Raw genomic sequence first — 19,852 nt, 5'->3', positions numbered from 1 at the left:
GTAGTAGACATAAGAGGCCAAACAAACCCCAAACAGGAAAAGGAAAGTCTGGAGACGTGGCACTGTGCTATGGGTTTATAGCGTTCGCACAGTTACAACAACTGTAACAAAAAAAAAAAAAAAAAAAAAAAAAAAAAAAAAAAGGAAAAGGAAAAGGAACAAGCCGCAGCCTCTTGGGGTTTGCAACAATCAAGCTGTTTCGTCCTTCTCATTTCCTGACCTACCTTATTCCTTTCTCAGTGGCAGACCAGAGCAGCCAAAGGTTGAACCATGCCGGGACTGGGATGTGGCTGACATCCAGCCGGACTGATGGTGATGGGGAAATGGATCACCCCACTCTAAAGGAGATAACCACAGCAAGGTCTGCAGTGGCAAAATAAAACAGGAGAGCGAAGAACTGGAAACAACACATCGACCTACCACACACTCTGCAATGGCAGCCAAAGAGGCATAGCCTCCTTGTCACATGACTGTGCCAGATGTCCTATCCAGATCTCATCGTCCACACCACAGACTTATGAATTTAAAGAGAGGAATGCTATGTCTTGGCCACTCCTGACACAGAGGTGTAAGAGCGGGAACAGAGCGGGGACACAGGAAGCACTCCTTGTGTAACAGCAGGCACTGCTCCTTCTAGCACAGGGACAGATGGCTTCCTCCTGTAGCAAGGAAAACGCCTGGAAAACCTTTCGTCATCTATGTGTCTGTGTGTACACATAGGCTCTTGGGTACCGGGGGGACCAACAGAGGCCAGATGGGATGCTGTTCCCCCAGAGTTGGGGCTAACAGGCAGCTGTCTAGCCATCTCTCCAGCCCCATCAACGGGAAAATGATGGAGGGAGACTGCACAATCAAACACGTTGCTCTGCGTGCTGACCTAAATATTAGTTTTAAAAGTTTAACACTTCCAAAGCACAAAATCCCAACTAAAGATGTCCCAGATTAAAGTGGGAACATTGCACAGAAGCACGTGGCTCAAGGCTAGATGGTGCAGTACACTACCCCTCACCCCTGTTGTCCTCACCGCCGTTGCCAAGGTGTGCGTTTCAGATGTACTTGAGTCACCTCCAGCCTTTCAAATTTTGGTCATGCCACTGGAAGGTGATGGTCCAAGGGGACACAGCCGCACAATGTTCATCCAGGTATCAGTCCTACAATGGCAGAGGCACCGTACCAGACAAGGCTGGCACAAAGTGACCTGACGTGTACTCACCTGTTGGTAGCAGAGGCTGCTGGGGCAGACTGGTTATCCTGGGTTGTTTCTTCAAGTGTTCACATGCTATGGATGACGAGTTCATCGTGGTGTACTTAACGTAAGTACTAAGTGTAGCCTATTGGACAGCTGAGAAATGGCTACAGAGTGGCAAGGCCTTTGAATAAAATGGCACGTAGTTGAAGACCGAGTTAAGTCAGTTTTAACCTTTCTACAGACTCACAAATGAACACATGTATGCACGGGGGTTTGAAGGGGGCTGGGGAGGACAGAAAACAAAACAAAAAAAACACAGTTACCAGGGGGTTTGCCTGGCATGAAGGACTTCATTTAAACAAGAAACGGGCTATGGGGTTGGTGAGATGGCTCAGTGGGCAGAGCTGCTTGAGTCAATTCCTGAAACCACGTGAAAGTGTAGGAGAGAACAGACTCCACAGAGCTGCGCTGTGATCCGCATGTGGGCCATGACACTCACCCATGACCGTGAGGCACAAATATGCACACGGTAACAGTAAAAACTGCTCAGAGGGGCTAACATATACACACATCATAGGATCCCGTCCTTTGACTTAAGAAATGCCAAGTTCAATCACTCCAGCAGTAGGCCATTCTCTGCCATGTTCTACCTGTACCCACATAAACAAAGCGACACAAATCAGTGCCCGCAGGGAAAGGCTGTGCCAACGCATAAACCGGACGACTCCTCGCAGCTTTCACTGAGAAGAGCTGCTTTCTTGGCAGCAGGGTTTTTGACCGCAGCGATGAGGACAGCCGGCCTCGGGCCAGGTCCGAACACTGAGATCACAGCTTTCTCTGCGGTCTGGAGCTAACCCACAGCCATTATGAACTTTTGTTTCTCAAGCATCGGAGAACGGAAGACAAAGCCCTGCGCTGACAGCTGTGATGTCCACATGTCTTGTAAGTATCGTTGAGAAGAGTCTGGCCTCCCCCGACTTCCGGGTTGTTGAACATTCTCACCTGGCCCAAGGTGCTAACGAGAGTGTAACCATGTGCTCTTCCTCCCACAGGGTAAGCAGGCTGAGACTTAGTACTGCTCATCCGGAATGTGAGTCACTGAGGAAAAGCTAGCAGCCCCTGCCTGCCTTATTAACTCCTGTTCCTCTCTTGACTCCGTGCTTAGAGCCCAGCTTGACTGGCTTCTCAGGAGCTGACAAACTAGACCTTAGAACCAGAATCCAGTTAAAAAATTTTTTTAAGTTTCTTTTTAGGTATGAATGTTTTGTATGCAATGCATGTATGTATGTATGTATGTATGTATGTATGTATGCATGCATGTATGTATGTATGTGTGTATGTGCACCATTGTGTGTGCCTGGTACCAATGGAGGTCAGAGGAGGATGCTGGATCCTCTGGAACTAGGATTACAGACTTGTAAGCTGGTAGGTGGGTGTTGGAACTGAACCTATGTCCTCTGCAAGAACTCTTACCTGTGAGACATCCCTGGACCTCCTGACACACATGGCTGCACCCTGCACACAGGAGCTCACACAGCCTGAGGCTGCAAGCACAAGACTTGCATAAGATCAAGACCCCAGCAGGATGGAGGGGCCCGTGGAGCTCCATTTCTGTTGATGGCACTGAGAAAGGGAGTCAGTTTCCTCCAGGGATGTGGGTCCTGAGAGGCTGTCCATGCTCCAGAAGGTGGTCCCATACCTGTGTGCACTGATAAACTCAGTGGGTATCAAATTAATAATAACTTTAAAGAAACAGCATATGAAGTTGGGAGGGAAAGGGAATGTGGATAGCATCCAAACACATTTATGCACGTGTGTGAACATTAACTACTTAATACAGATAAAGTTTTATTGAAACACTATGAAGCATAGTGAACATGTTTTAGTGAAACACTATGTTCACTCATTTAAGAATTGTCTATACTTGCTTCTGACTACAACAAAAGCATTACAAGGCTACAACATAAAAATGGCCTCTGGGACCAAATATACTCACTACCTGGCCCTTTGCAGAAAGCTTCTGCCAAATGACCCACTCTCTTACATTTGGGTATCTGCATTAAAAGGTTAAGGAGAATTTACAAGAAGTCGTGTGGAGAGCACTGAGAGGCCAGCACTGCTACCCAGGAAAGAGGCATAAACGATAAGAAGGAAGCTACTTCTGAAACCCTTCAGTGGGACACAATTTTGCCGATTTAAATAAGCCATGGGTGGGAGTGTCTTCTTTCTAAAATGAGCAAGTCAGTTGCAGGTTGTGGGTGGCCCCTTTCCAACAGTGCAGGACGCCCCAGCAAGCTAGCAGGCTGGCTGAGTAACCTGTGCTCCATCTCGGGTAGATGTTTTACAGAACTGAGTCTGAGAACCATGTTCCCCAGAACACAAGGAGCGTGTAAACCCTTCTGAGCAGTTCTCACAGCTTCCTGTCCAGAAACTTCTCTCTCATTAAGCTTAAGAACAATCAGTGACTCCCAGAGCAGAAACTCTCCTATAACACACAGGAGGGGGGGGGGGTGTCCATGACCTCCTCACTCACTCATGTAATTCTGAACATACATACACATGTCTGTCCTAGTGATGAGCATTCAGTGATGAGCACACGGTCGGCCTGACCCGCTACACTTACCGCCTGAACTGAGGCACAGGTGCTAAAGCATTTGAAGTGATTCTGACTTAAAAGAAGCACAGTGAAAACTATTATATAGGAAATAAACTTTATTCATCTGATCCTCTGAGATGACATGGCCAACAGTCACAGAGCTGCAGACAATAGGATTATGTTCTATTTACAATTTACAGTAGTATTTTTTCCTCTGAAAAATAATATAAGTACAAAAGCTAGGTAAACATGAGGTGCTGCCATCTGGGACTTATCATAGCTTGAAGAAGCAAGCCTTAGCAAATATTCAATTAAATTCTCTAATTTATCAGAAAAAAATTCACTAAGTTTCACCTCAAAATGTATTGCACAAGTCTTTAAGAAGAAAAAGAAACCACCCTAAAATAAATAAGGAAGATAGTTCTTTAAAGAGAGGGAGAAGAACCCAAGAAAGACACTGAACAGCCAAGTCGGGTGGCCGGTCAGAACAGCCTTTGAACCACAGAGAACTTCCCAGAAAAAAACTGAATGAAAAAGAACAAAACTATCACCATTTCCCCACCAAGAATGTCTGCTTCAAAAGCTATGTATCTGTGGCCAGGGTAGCATGTGTCTTCAAGCTACACGAATGGCCCATGATGACAGCGCCATTCTCCGCAAACACCACATGTGGGAGGGCAGCTTCCTCAGCAGCAGATGCCCAGCCTCAGTCTCCCCATTTCTTCAAGATGAGGTTCGGAGCCATGACTGGGGAAAAAAAGGGAAACCAGGGTGAAATAATAAAAACAAACATGCAAGCTCCTATAGGGAACTCTTGTGAGATTTGTTTCTTCAAGATAAAGTAAAGTAATACTCTAGGGATAACAGTGAAAGAAGTAAAAACATTTCAAACATGGATTCCTATTGGAATATTCTGGAAACTACTGTTAGAATGATTTAAACTGATTGACAGCAGTCAAAAGACAGTGCCGCTGAGCCCTGAGGAGAGCCTCGCTCAGCACTGCCTGTGTGGTGTGGGCACTGCCACCAAGCACAGCTCTTCAGACAGGACCTACGGGAAGGAGGCGGCCCTGCTTTTGCAGTGTGAGCATTTGCTACAGCGTGACCGCTCTCAGCAGGACAATGCATTGCACTGGAAAGGCTGAGCTTCCCGGAGGTTCATGAAAACTTACAAAGTGCTGAGACTTTCCAGTCTTTTCCTGAGAGTTTCCTGGATCAAAATGCTAAATGCTAGGCCTCCGTCTGAGCAGTTTAGATGTTAGAGAAGTACGTGGCCAAGTAGGTCTAAGAAACAGTTTGGTATCCTGAGTATCCAGCTCAACAATCATGCTGGCCCTGGGAACCTACCAGAGAGACGGGGGGAAATCTCCCCGTAAGGTTGCTCCTTCTCAATTATTATTTTGAAACCTCGGCAGATTTAAGAAACAAAAGTCAGGTCAAAAAACTGGCACAAACCAGTGCTATGAAAAGCAAAAGACCAGGGACCTGAGAGCATAATACGCAGTGCAGCGTGTGTCCTTTGGAGCCTGAGGTCTTAAACGTTTATGAGAGCCTCACTCAAAAACTGGGAAGAGTGACCATTGCGTATCGTATCAGATAACACTAAGTACAATCTGAGTAGTGAGTTACTGAGCAGGGTAAGCCTACTGTGCAGGGTAATCCCTGTCTTACGACGATGCACTTATCCACTATGTGTGCACAGTCAGGGGCTTGCTGTAAGCATTATGCTTACGGGTAACTGCCAAATGTTACACAATGGGGGAAATATATGGGGAGAAAACAAGAGAGAACAGGGAGACAGTTTCACAAAATGTTAGAAACAAAATAGTGACCGCTGATCGCCAACGTGGGCGTTCACTCAGTTATTTCTGTAATGCTTAGGTTTCAAACCAGAAGTCCGATGGACCTGCAAGCACGCAGCGGAACTGCTGAGAGGTGCACATTTCCAGGGCAAAAGAGAGCAGCTCTCTGCAGCGCTAAGGTGACACAGCAGTTCCAGGACTGACGGGGACTAATGACATTAGGCTTACTGCTCGTCAGGTCTCACATGCTTATCAAAGCACACTAACAAAACTGTGCTGTGCACTGCAGTCCACAGGAGACAGGAACCCTCAGCAGCTCTAGGTAGCCTTGCGAGCAAATTAAATGATATGATATGAAAACCAAAAGGAGATTCGGTGCAGGCCTTTTTAAAACGGCAAACAAGATTTAGAAAAGCTGAGGTGCTGGAGAGATGGTCCACTGCTTAAAGGCAATGGCCACTCTTGCAGAGGACCTTAGTTCAGGTCCCCAACACCCACACAGCAGCTCACAACCCCCATGACTCCAGGCGCAGGGGTCTGATGCCTTTTCTCCTCTGTGGTGCACATACATGCAGACACATAAAATAAAAATAAGTAAACCTTTTTAAAACAAAATAAACATTCTAAAAATCTTCTTAAAAAGCTCCATCTCAGCCTTAACATTCTTCATCCTGCTCCATTTGTTCACGCTGAAACAAACCATTATCAGCAAATATAATCAGATGTTAGTCACTGAGACCCAACTTATCTGTGATTCATGAAAATTACAGCGAGTTTAAGGTACACGGTGGCCCAGATGTCAGGCTAATGACAACGACTACTGCGTGAAGCTGGGAACCCTTAAATGCTGAGGACCAGTAGATGGAGGGAAACACTTTAGACAATTACATTTCACTGTAATAACGTGCTCACCAGAGACAGCCATAGCCAATGGACCTGGGCTGCCGAGGAGCACACACAGAGCACAGCCCCACACGTGCTGCCTTGCAGTGGGCTGTGTGAGCATGGGATGCGATAAAACTGCATTTACTTCCATCAACTCTATCGCTTTTCCCTTTTCCCAACCTAGCATTCTCATTAGGCTCTGCAGTGGCTTGCGCTGTCTTCACTTGAATCTGAAGCACAACACTGCACAGCACAGCACAGCACTGCACAGCACAGCACTGCACAGCACTGCACTGCACAGCACTGCACAACACTGCACAGCACTGCACAGCACAGCACAGCACTGCACAACACTGCACAGCACTGCATCCTCACTTGCACCCTCACGTTAGTTACCCTTCACCTCTCCATCATCACCTGTGGTGATTCTGAAGGCCATTCCTTCTCAGTGATGTCTATGTATCAGTCTGTTTCACAGAATCACCAGAAAGCAGCTACATTAACCCAGTGTCACAATCATGCCCATTAAAAATAACAAAATAACCCCAGCAAAATGGTCGATGGCATACAACATACGTGATTTCTGTACCAAAGATACAAACATGACTGTCCACTCACCACATGCTTACTAAGCACAGACTGACGGTTATCAGAAGATGCCACTGCGAGGTGAGGTGAACTACAAAGCCAAGAGGAAAAGCTTATTGGGTTAGTTTCAGACAAATAGTGCAGAGGTCACACTGTGTATATGACGTGGCAGAATTACAGACGGTCCCTAAGCTCGTTTCAAATTCAGGGTCATTGGGCAAAGCAGAGGACTATGTAATACTTCCCCAGCCTAGAATTTTACTTTCAATTTTCACTTAAAGGTTTAAATGCTGAAAGATGCTCTTCATGCTAAGGTGCACTTAACTGCGAGTAATCAGAGGGTTATGTTTAAAGTGATCTTTCTTACAATCCCATTACCAGATACATTAAAATTTGATTTACATAATTTCAGCTTACTCCCATGAATTTTTAGAAGTCTATGATTTTGAAATTCATATATACAATACACCTGTTTATTGAATTCTCATTCCTAGAAGGTGTCATTTTTATCACTGAATAATTTGCTCATAATTCAGCAGACTGTCAAGAGCAGCTGCAGGATGATGCACCATGCAATTCTAATGGGAAGGAGCTGCATGTCAGTTTGCTTACTGTAGAAACTCCTTCAATGAGCCCCACACCCTAACTCCAGGTGACCACCATCCCGGGACATCATTAACTACGTCATGGTTTGCTTGGAAATGGCACTATGACCATAGAGGCTGTTAACCAGGGCTGGGTTTATTTCTGGATGGTGTGACAAGTCTATGAAAAGTGTGTGTGTGTGTCTGCACAATTAAGTTAGTAAAAGAGCAAAATGAAAACACAAACTAGAAAATGGTCTTTCAATACCCATAGCATAGTAAGGTTAGTATTTTGGAAGAGAATCTGCAGAAGCATAAGAATGTGGACATCCGTGTCTATGCCTTTAAGGTGAAACCCTCTTACAGATTGAATAAAGAGGAATCTAGTGGAACTATTCAATGTTTTATGTCGAGGGAGTTGCCCACTTTGTGACCCATAACAACTTTGAACTGGGATTCTTCTGCTTCAACCTCTTAAGTGCTAGGATTAGAGGCATCTTCCCCAGCCTGCCATGCTATTAATCTGACGATCTTGGCATGGGGCGAATAGTCTGCTGTTGAATATTATGAAAGATTTTCTAGGTAATTCTTCTGAATTGTTTGCAACCTCTTAGAAAGTGGCCTGTTGTGTCCTTTCCTGACAGTGTGAGTCAGAACCACTCAGTTAAAGACACGTTACACATGCACTGGTTTCACTGAGCGTTGTCGTATCTGCCTGTGTTTCCAAAGTCACATGATGGGGCCTCGTGGGGGGTGGAGCCTCCATCTAAAATGCTAGAAAGTGCTGACCACTTATCAACTTAGGGGAAATGAGTGAGACCAACAAAACCAGCAGTCAGTCAAGGACTGATCCGAATTACATGAATTACAGGTGAGGCTGAGGACGAAGCTCGGTGGTCAGGCTCCTGCATGCATAAGGCTCTGGTTTTCAGTCTCCAGCCCCAGAAAGCACAGGCACAACAGACAACATGGAGGACGCGTGAAAGCAGAGCACAGTGACTAAGTGAGCAAGGAAACCAGGCCTGGCAAACCAAGGTGAGGAGGCTCTGCCCGCACAGTCACTGGGCACACATGTGCGGGTCCATGTTTCTGGAGTCTGTAGCACTTCAATGAGAAAGGGCGCTTTTCGGAAAAATTAAGAACAGAATTTTCTATAACAAAAGACTCTCTTGATTAGAATTTCAGCCAATTACAATATACTTTGTAAATGAAATTCTCTTAAACTTGCAGGACAGGGTTCTGAGTCACTCTGTAAATATCAAGACTCTCTTTAGACTGATAAAAAGATAAATCAGTTTGGTAAATTTTCAACTTGTAGGATCAATCCCCCTTCATGTTCATGCACTACCTCACAATTGCCACTCATCTGTTTTTGTCACTGAATGGTCTGCCAGGCCTACCTGTATTCGCCTATGATTAAATGAAGTCACCACTGATCCCTAAAAGTGGGGCTTCCTTCCATGTCCTTCACAGCTTCCCATTTCCTACATTCTTGTAACAACTACAGAGGCAGATGCTGCAGCAAAGGGTCAGGGCAGCGGAGGTTTGTTTACAGTCTGTGCAGGTCAGCCTCAGGGCAAAGGAGGTGGGGGATGAGGCTGCTTTACTCCAGGGCCACGGATCCCATGCTGTCTGGCCCTTTCCCTTCAGATGTGCGCAGTCTTTGGTCTGCGAGAGTTGTGCTTTGATTTGGGTGTTGTTCACTGTCTGCCTTCATCTGCTGGGCCATTCTTATTGGCTAAAAACCGATTAAAATCTCTAGAATCAATGCAAATGAAAAACACAGCAGAGGGGACCCCGTGCTGTTTTGAAGCAAAGGGACAAATGTCTTGTCCATCCTTTCCATCAGCAGCTGAGGCTCTGGGAATCCCACACCGCAATGTGACATCAAGTGTCCACACTACTAACAACTCTTTCCCTTTGGCGTCCCCATCAAATCTGCCTGGGACTAAACTTTCTTAAAGCCCATCCCTCGCCACTGTTTAGCTGTGGTGCAAAAACTTTCAATTTCTTTTACAAACAAAGAGAAAGGCTCTCCAAGTGAGGCTGAGAATAGCTGTAAGGAAGCTGCCTCACTATAGCTTACTTCTAGAACTTACCATCAGCCGAGCGTCTTCTCTTTCCAAAATTTTCTGAGCTTGATCATCAGGGAATCTTAGGACAGTAGTTATAACTTTGGCCATGGTCTAGAAACAACAAGAAAGAGATCCTTAGCACAGGACGAGGCAAAGAAGTCTCAGAGCGTTCTGACATGTTCTGGAGGATTCCTTAGAGCTCTCAATGGAAGTCACGAACAAAGAAGTATGATGTGAAGGTGTCAGTCAAGAAAGTAAAGACCAGCACTAGCGTCTCAATTTAAGAGGGCTCCTTATAAGGTCCACCTTTGAATTACTTCAGATAATATATTTCCAATAGCATGAAGCTGTAGATCTAGCTGTTGATCTTTTGTCTTATTAAGATGAAACTTTATCACAAATTCATCTTGAAAGGGCCTTTTATTTGTGGTAACCTATAGGATGCACTGCCAAAACAAATGGTCTAAGGAGCAGGACTAGAGGCCCCGGCTCAGTCTAACTAAGTCACATCATATGTCTCGTAGACATGGGCTACTGCATGGACATGAACATGCTCAGAGTTACTTTCCAAGACATGCAGCACATTAGCCTGATAGAAACCACACACTAAAGGAACACAGATGGTTTTTTTTTTTTTTTTTTTTTGGTAGAACACATGATGAATCAAAACATTTACACATGGGAGTTTGCAAAACAAGATCATAAACTGTGCAGATCAGAATAAATACACCGTCAGACTGTCACCCCAAAAGCTCCTGGAAAAATTCTCCTCAAGGGTTGAAAACTCCCTACTGTGTATCAAGATGAAATGTTGTTTGGAGGACAGAGAGGAGAGAAGATGTCATTATGAAATGAGAAGGATAACGAGTCCAGTGCTTACATCTCAGGTCAGGTGGTACTCTCTCCTGGGGACTCCTACAGTGCATGGTAGAGCAGCCCAGAAGAGGGAACCAGTGCCCATGGCTACATGAACTCTGTGTTAGGCCTGTGTGTTTGGTGGCAGCAGTGGGGTTCTGGGAAAAGTTGTAGGAAAAAAAATCAGCACAATATTATCAACCCAAAATTTCAGAACTATATTCATATCACTAGAAAAAAATTAATTATTAACAAAAAGGGAAGAAACTAACATTTTTAAATTCTTACTACCTGTAGAGAGCTGAGGCAGGGCAGGACATATTCCTAATAGCAGCTCAACTGAGGCTGTTTTCAGCTGCAAACCCCACATACAATGACTTTAGTTTCAGACATCTTTCTTGTCTTTGGCTTTGCCATTTTAATGGCTTAGAAAACATTTTTAAAGTGCCATTTAAAACAACCCCATTCCTGGAGATCTCAAAGGCACTGATAACACCTCACTTAAATTACATTAACCAGACAGAACACAAACTAGGGGGTTAGACTTGAGTATAGGGTCAGGAATATGTGTCATGAACTGGCAAAGAGAGAAGAAGTAGAAACTATTTCAGAAACTATTTCTTTTCATACAGAGAGGACTTCTTGTGTGTTACTAATAAAGACTCTCCTCCTCTCCAGGTACCAAAAATCTAAAATTCAAAGATTCAGTCATGTGGAACATTTCCTTAATTTTGGTATCATACAAACTATCAAAGCTTTCATTCGGAAACCACACATGCATGTTCAAACATGTTATAAAGACACAACCGTGAACTGTGAGGAGTAGTGCGTTCCCACTTATCGGCAACACTAAATGGGAAATCCACTGGTGCCTCAGTTCATCGCAACCCAGAATCCAGAGCTGACAACCAAGAAGGTCTCCGGGTGGCCAGAAGCCCAGGCCCTATTACACCTTGGAAGGACATCAGATGTCGACTCTCCAACCACACCTCAGGCCCTAGTCAGTCAGGAAGAGCCCAGCTGAGTCACCTGATTTATAAGATGCTCTTCTGCTACGGCTTCCTCGGGAGATACCTCTCCCATGACACAGAGCAAAAGGGAAGGCAGGCTTGAGTTCAGTATCAGTGAGAGAGTAGAAGACCAAAGCCCGGGAAGAGGAAGAAAGCAGGGCTGAAGCAGCCCCACATGGTAAGAACGTGTGCACAGAACGAAGCACTCTCCAAGCACCCGCCTCATAAAGGAGGCTGCAGCAAGAGCAGGTGAAGAGAAGCAGGCGGGATGACGGGAGATGGCTGATGCCTCACTGCGGACGTCCTCCTCAGGCTGTTCGCCACTCCTGAGTTCTTTGTTGAAGCAAAGCACAACAGATGCACCTAAAACCAGCCCTATTGCTGTTGGCGATTTCAGAACTACCTTCTGTGTGATAATACACACAGGTAAAATGCTGGAAGCACTTCGGCTGCTCTAGCCTTCCAGACTGTCTGGTGTTAGCCGGGACAGTACCTCACAGATAGTGTTCAGCTGGAGCAGACTACCTGGGACTCAGGGAACTCACATGTGGTTTTCTTGGGCCTTCAGTCTGAGCTGCTGCCCATCCTCATGAGTGCTGAGTACTCCCTATCCAAACTTCCTTCTCCCCTTGCTTAGACAGAGCCTGGTCTACCTTGACCCTCCACAAGTGAAGTGCTTAAGTCCTGCACTCTGCTCCACGGCCTGCTTAACTAAGACCAGGCACTGTTCAATTCTTGAGGCAGCAAAAAGTCCTGCCTTTGACATCACTCCCTACCGTGCCACTCCACAGAGCAGTAAGTGACTAAGCACCAGTTTCAATGTTCACCTGGGAAATGTGGTGAAGACTCACAGACTGTTCACCATTGGCCAGAAAATCACAACAAACATGGACGAAGGTGAAGGAAGAGCGGCCTTCCAAGTTGTAACCAGAAGTGAACCAAAGGCTCCCTTATATTTGGCTTGGTCTGTGTCTCTCTTCCAGAGGCTAAAACTTAGAAACACCATTTCACAAGTACTACACTTCCCAAGAACAACAGGCAGCAGCTAGCATGCTAGACTCAGGGAGGCCACAATCTGTTAGCCACAGCACTTAAAGCACAACGTTAAGAGTCTGAAGTAGCTACAGTCCTGAGGGGACACTCAAGCTCAGCCTTCTTTTCCCCACTGCACACGCACAAATGTTACCCATCTACCAAGCTGCAAGTCCAGGCTGCAGCTTAGCACCCGTGAGAACGCAGTGTGAGAAAAGAGTCACTCAGCACCTCTGCTTTATGAGGAAAGATGACCCAGGAAAAGACACTGGACCCCAAAGAGCTAACATAGCCCTCTCTGTGACACATGCTCAAGATCGCATTACTCAAACATAATTTTACTTGAAAGGGTCTGATGGCCAGGCATGGTGGCAATTGCCTATAATCCCAGCTCCAGGGAGACAAACCAGGTCATCACACAGCAAGATGCTGCCTCAAAAGTCCAAAACCAAAACCAAGAATGTGTGTGTGTGTGTGTGTGTGTGTGTGTGTGTTGTGTGTGTGTGTGTGTGTGTGTGTGTGTGTGTGTATCACCTCCCTAACTTGTTTGATGTAAATTAAACTTGATGTCTATATATACTAAGATATATACTAAGAAATCAAATGGTCTCTGGCTCCTGGTGCTTCTATGTATCCTACAAAGCTGTAAGACTATCTTTAGGTCTTTACCTATGCCCTTGCTCTTTTTGGTTTTATATACATTTTCCAAGTCACAGTCTGAACTGGACTGACCTCTATGACTCACAGAGGTCATTAACCCAGTCACAGTCACGACACAGACAATGTAAAGTTCATGGGGAGTCTACAACTGTCAAAAGCAGAAACTGATCATAATGGATAAAAAGTTCATGAAATTCCCTAACTACATTCAACTCCATTCAAGATATATTTACCAAATGTCTAATTTAAGGTTTAAAACAAACAACAATCAAACTATAGAAGACATATATAGTAAGGCAGGACTCTGTATCAAGAGCCTCATGCAGGAGCTATGTCCTAGAGAACGAACAATTCCTACTTGCACATCGTGGTAATTTAAACATGATCAATAGCCAATATATGTAGAAATGACCTGTGACCCATTACATTATCTCTGGATATTCCTTAGCAGGCATGGAGATAGAAGGATGATTCACAGTGCTGTCTACAGGTCCTAAAACCTCCTTAAAATACAACTGCTTCCCCTACCTTTAAGATCTGAAGACACACACACACACACACACACACACACACACACACACACACACACCCCTCACATACTATCAATGTGTGTGTTAAAAGGAGTCTCTTAAAAAGTCACCAGGCAGAATCTGTACCTTGGTCTCTCGACCCATCATATATTCAAACAGCACTTTTCGCAAATATTCGAACTCAGTAGGTTCTCCGAAGAGTGAGACCTCAGTGTGGTACAAATTGCCTCCTGTCAAAAAAGACAAAATCAAATTACAAAAGGAAACCCAAATAACTAATCATTCAGTAAACAGACATATCAGGAAACAAGGAAACAGAAAGAGTGCCCCGTCAGCTGCCCTGTGCTGTGTACACACTCACTGTGCCCCATCAGCTGCCCTGTGCTGTGCACGCTCACACTATGAATATCCCAACTACTATAGCAGAAATGACAATAAGAACTTCTATTTCCCATATCCATTCTTCTGTGTACAAGCTCCTTAACTTTGGTTTTTCTCCACTAAATAGCACATGGATGACCTCAGATATTCCACAGTGACTAACATGACCATTTTATGATATCAAGGATTTAAGACACTTTTAGTTTCTTTTTAAGCATGCCAATATTACAATATTTAATTTCAATCAAATTTCCAAAAATGCCTTGAAACACAAATAAAAAACCTGAAGTGTGTAAAGTATTAGCATCATAGTGATTTTTCAAAGACTTTTATGTGAACTGGGCCTAGTGGCACAGCCTGAAATCCCAGCTACTTGAGGGCTCAAGTAGACTACTGAGAATATGAAGGGAGGAAACAGAATTAATGGCAGTGCTAAGAGTATATTGTGTGCATACATGGGAATGTCCTGAAAGCTCATTTATTTGTATAATTAATATATGCTAATAAAAACAAAATACAGCAAATAAAGAGGATATTTAACATCTTATGAAAAAGAAAATGGCGACTTAACTTTAGTGGACATGGAAAACGTAAGGCACTCCACCAAGGGAGAAGTGCATGCTGCTAAACTAATGAGGGACACATGATGCTCCCTGGTGATGCTCAACCGACTCCTAGGACCAGGAACAGAGTTCAAATGCTGGTAGACCACATGCAGACCGGCTAAGCCACGATACACATAGCAGGAGAAAGGCCACCGGGGTGCCCAGAGACGAGACGGAGGGAGACATTATGGGATAAATACAGAAACATCTAGGTGTACCTAGTATACATTTCACATGTTGTGACATGTCAGTGCTACTCTCAGTTCTATATTTTACAGAAAATCTTTCACATGTAGACTGTGGAAAACATGTACAAGCATGTACCAAACTAGTGGAGTAAAATACACAGCCTAGATGACTCAAACATACATTAAACAATAGAAATGATAGTGACAATTCCCTAATTTGGTAAATCTAAATACAATGTTGCCAGAGACTTTATAGACAGATGTTAAGTAGGAGGGCAGAAGAATGAGTATCACAGCATCGGAGAGGTTCAGCACCATCAAGGAGCTGACTCTGTCATTACACGAGTACACCTGGGGCTTAACTGGGACACTGGATGCCTTACCTCTCCCTCCAGGAGGGCAGGCATCCCAATGTTACTACAGGAGGGCGGGCATCCCAGTGCTCCTACAGGAGGATGAAGAGAGACGTGTGCTCAGCCCACCAGACTTCTTAGATTCCTTTTGTCATTTAAATGTGCTGATATATGCAATGTGTGAAAACAAAGTCCAGCGACTGGGATCATCTATCTGAGACACAAGGCTAAAGACGCTCCATGAAACAGAGCACACCAGACGGGAAATGACAAGCACTGTGGCTCTCACTCCCACTTGAATGAGGTGAGAGTTGCCTTAAGCTGGGAGTCAGGTTGAGTGGAGGTGTGCATTGTTCCAAGGAGGCAGATTCCGGCAGCATCGTAAAAATCCCTTCAAGACAGATGGCTATCACACTGGGGACAGTGTAGGCTCTATTACTGAGAGTCGGACTAGGTTTAGAGCATTCCTGCCATGTGCTTGGCTGGATGAGAACAGAACACACAAACTCAGGTACTGGAACGTTTGTGGCCCAGTTCTGGAACTTGCTTTGGGAAGAAGTAGAAGAGGTGTGGCCTCACTGGAGATGGTGTAACACTGTGGAGTGGGCTTTGACATTTAAAAACCACAGTAAGCCCAGTGTCCTTCTCTGCTGCTGCCTAGGGATCAGGATCTAAGTTCTCAGCTACTTGCCCATTGCTACCTCCGCTTGCCTGTCCGCCCACCCGCCCGACCTCCTATTCCCACGCTCGCAGACATGACAGTGGTGTGAAACTGGAAGCAAGCCCAGCTGTCTCTTCCAGCAGAACACTAAGACTCATGGTGTTGTGAACCAGTGAACTCAACTAGTGCATTGCACAGTGACGACGTATTGTGAAGGCATCACGGTGCAGTAAGTATATATAATCCGTACTTGTCAACTACTAAAAAAGATGCATAAAACAAACAAGAGAACATGAATTAGCAAAGGAAACAGTAAGCCATAAGCCACTCGTAAGCCTGCCACAAAGGTGCACACGTGTGCGTGGCAGAAGTCAGCTCACCTCTGTAAGGTGCCCCCACAGCTGCTGCACATACACTCTTCTCATAGCTTTTCAAACGGTCTTCTAAATTATGGACCTGAAAACAATATTCAAACCATACTGTAAAATTAATATGGAAATCACAAGTAATGAAAAGAAAGCCATAGCTACTCCTACTGCATTCTTCCTACTGCTAACGGAACAGTATATACAGATAAAACTACATAAGTTGAAATTTATTAAAATCAAAAACTTTTGTGTATCAAAAGACTATATCAAAAATGTGAAAAGACAAACTGTAAAATGGGAGAAAATATTTACAAATCACATATCTGATAAGGAATTTGTATCCAGACATGTAAGTCCTTACATCTCAACAACAAAAAGAAAGCAGAAATCCAAAAATAATCAATAAATACTACTTCTTTCCCAAGAAAAGATACAAAGGGCCAACAAGCTGACGCAAAGGTGGTTAATGTCGTTAATGTCACTAGAGACAGCGTAAACTAACACCACAGTGAAATGATGCACCCTACCTACTTGGACAGCTATCATCAAAGCCTGTTGATAAGAACGTGAGCAATGGAGACCTCGTAAGGCGGTGCTGCGACTCAGCAGGGAGCAGCTGCTATGGAGCAGCTCTTAGGAAGTTTCAATACAGAAGGCACCGCACTCCTCCCTATGCATCCACCTAAAAAAACTGCCCGTGCTCAGACACAGAGGGACACAAGGTCAGCCCTGTGGCAATGTCCTTCAGTCCCGGCACTCAGGCAGGAGCTGTGGGCCAGCCTGGGCTACAGAGTGAGCTCCAGGACAGCTAGGACTACACAGAGAAACCCTGTCTCGAAAGACAAAACAAGAACTGGTACACAAATGTTCCTAACAGCACTATGCTATAGACAAAGGTAGACAATCCAGATGTGGATAAACTGGTGACTGGCTACACCATGGGACAGGGGTCATGTACTGCTCACAGAATTAACAGTTAAGCCACGCTCCGGTCAGCCAGGGACACATAGAGAAAGACAGACAACATGGACAGACAGAGACCATCAGCTGCTTCACTACTGAAGCTAACTAATATCATAGGCTGTGTACTGAATGGCTCCATTAAATGAAATGCCCACAGCATGCAAATCCACAGAAACAGAAAGCAGAGTAGTGGCTGCCAGAGTCTGAAGAGAGACAAGGAAGGACAGCGGAGTATAAAGTTGAATAGATTCAAATACAAGTGCAAAATGATGAAAACGGAATTTATGTCAAGTGAACTTCATCGCAGTGACAATGACGAATGCAAGCATCACTGTACTGTGACAGTTTTGAAGGACGTAAATTATTACAATGATAAAAACACAAAACACCATTCAAAACATTAAACACTAGAAACAGCAGAGTAGCGATGTTCTAGCTTGGGCCTGGAAAGTGGCTCAGGAGTCAGGAGTACTGGGTGCTCCTCTAGGGAACAACTCGGGTTCAGTTCCTAGTGTCCACATAGCAGTTCACCCCTGAAACTTCTTTCAAGGGATCCATGGCAACAGGCATGCACACAGTGTACGATATACACATGCAGGCAATATACATATATGAACAGAGTACGTAGTAAACCTGAAGGAAAACGCCTAATGTTCTAGTATAAACATATGCACCCACAGATGCAAGGACTGCCCCAAGCACTGTGGGTTTGGAAATACAGCTTCTCAGCCGCTATTAAGTTGCCGTCAAGCCAACTGTTTCTAAGTACACAGCAGCAGCCACGCCCGCCGTACCTGCTCTCTCAACTCCTGCTCCTTCAGCTTGGAATCGCTGATCAGGGTGGTCTTCTGGGCCAGCTGTGTCTGAAAGAACAAGAGCCGGATGGGAAGCGTGTGTGTAGAAACGGTATCTACATTTTAACTTGTTAAAACGGAGAGGGCTGTGTGTGTGTGGGGGGGGGGGTGTTCCTAAAACATACCAGCTTCTGTCAACTTCAGTGAAAAACGAATCTTACCTGTAGCTCCAGAACTGTAACCTGGAGATTAAAAAAAGAAAGAATATAAACAATAAAGTCACAGGTAGAGGAGACAGTAAGACAGCAGCATGGAATGACAGGAAATGAGAAGCCAGCTTCACCGTCTCCAGAGTGTGAGCAGGTCTTCAATAAAGCAATTTTAAATCACCACTTTTAACCTGGTCTGTTTGTTACCTAACCTGTCCACATGCAAACACACATAATTACTGAGGAAAGGAAGGAGGCTGCAACAGCTCCAGCAGTAGCCATCCTATCAGAAAGGAGACGGAGGCCCAGCGCAAGAATATGTTTATCCACCACTCACTTAACTTCCTGAGAAAACATGTCCCATCTTTAAAGTCCTTTAAGACATTTCTGAGCACAACCTGAGGCTAATTACAAAGTGTTTCTCATGGGACTCAAGGCCTTAGAACCTACAAGGAATACCACCCCAGCCAGATGCCAGCTGTGTGGGAGACAGGGCTGGGACGATGGCTTAAGCACAAACTGACTGAGCTCAAGGCTCAAGCCTGGGAAACATGGCAGGAAACTATCACAAGGAAAGACAAAAAAACATTCAGAAGCACTGGAGCACGCCCAAGGAGGACAGAGAGAACAATTGTGATTACAGATGGTCCCTCCTTCTCCTGAGACAAGGGTAAGAGCTCAGAGTCTCTGTCAGCTTCACACGGCATCGACACTGCGGTAGTGAAGAGCGTGCTAGGGAAGCGCATAGCGCTAAGATGCCTGTTTCCATAGAATCAGTATTTAACAGCAAAGGTGGGTGTGGCCTCAGCCACAACTGCATGCTACACAGACAGAACGTATTCATAGCTGTCCTTAGGAGGAAAAGGGTCCTTCCCACTCACTCACTAGTGAGGCGTGCTGCTCAGTGAGGCCTTGTTCAGAGGCTTCTCCCCTACACTCTGGAAAGGAGAACCAAGTAACTGGCTGTTAGGAAACTTCTGTTGGCAGTGACTGTGACCTGTAAACCTTCTCAAGGGCAGAGTCCCAGCCTGTGGAAAGGCCAGGACATACTGGGAAACAGCAAAGGTAGCTCTGAACATGGAAGCCTGGATTTAAATTCCAGTACGGCACTTAACATGGGATCTGAACTTTTGGTTTTAGTTGCATTGACTGAAAAAGGAACTTGAGTCCTAAAAGGCCCTTGGATTAAATGAGCTGAACGTGTGGCAGCGGGTGAGCCAGGCCGTGGAGATGGCCACACTTCCCAGAACCACAAGAAGAACTCAAAGTCCTCTCACACTGTCCTTGGCGCTCTCCTCCTGCTCTAGCCTGTGCTCGTATTTCTTCTGGAGCTCCTCCAGCCGGGTCTGCAGGTCCATTACTTTTGCAGTCATTTCTTCTTCCCGGGCCTTTAGAATGAAAACAGCAATGTGGCAGCAATGTTAAAAAGCATGCAGACAGGGGGCAGTGCACAGCAGTCACATCTGTGACACACAGAGCTTCTATCACTATGCTCCCTGCCCTCTTCCTACCCAATCTAAGACT

At 45.1% G+C, this 19,852-nt stretch overlaps 1 protein-coding gene across 18 annotated transcripts in view; it reads right to left on the bottom strand.

The window, feature by feature from the left end:
- Positions 1–3,883: 3,883 nt before the first annotated feature.
- Golga4 (golgin A4) overlaps positions 3,884–19,852 on the bottom strand; it is a 77,398-nt gene continuing 61,429 nt past the window's right edge. For 13 of the 18 annotated variants that reach the window (XM_063266012.1, XM_063266014.1, XM_063266017.1 and 10 more), the window contains 8 exons: positions 19,606–19,716; positions 18,341–18,361; positions 18,120–18,188; positions 16,375–16,450; positions 13,933–14,036; positions 9,744–9,830; positions 7,091–7,151; positions 3,884–4,532 (listed from right to left, as the gene is read on the bottom strand). In XM_063266012.1, the coding sequence (XP_063122082.1) occupies positions 7,122–7,151; positions 9,744–9,830; positions 13,933–14,036; positions 16,375–16,450; positions 18,120–18,188; positions 18,341–18,361; positions 19,606–19,716 (498 nt within the window). In that variant the 3' untranslated portion in view covers positions 3,884–4,532; positions 7,091–7,121. Of the gene's footprint in view, positions 4,533–7,090; positions 7,152–9,743; positions 9,831–13,932; positions 14,037–15,363; positions 15,426–16,374; positions 16,451–18,119; positions 18,189–18,340; positions 18,362–19,605; positions 19,717–19,852 lie in introns of those variants that run through there. The other 5 variants (XM_063266013.1, XM_063266020.1, NM_001191080.1 and 2 more) reach the window with 4 other exon arrangements.

This window comes from Rattus norvegicus, chromosome 8 (assembly GCF_036323735.1).
Source record: "Rattus norvegicus strain BN/NHsdMcwi chromosome 8, GRCr8, whole genome shotgun sequence".
NCBI classification, from domain to species: Eukaryota; Metazoa; Chordata; class Mammalia; order Rodentia; family Muridae; genus Rattus; species Rattus norvegicus.
The sequence above is the reverse complement of the archived record's forward strand: the minus strand, read 5'-3'. Positions and strand labels throughout refer to the sequence as shown.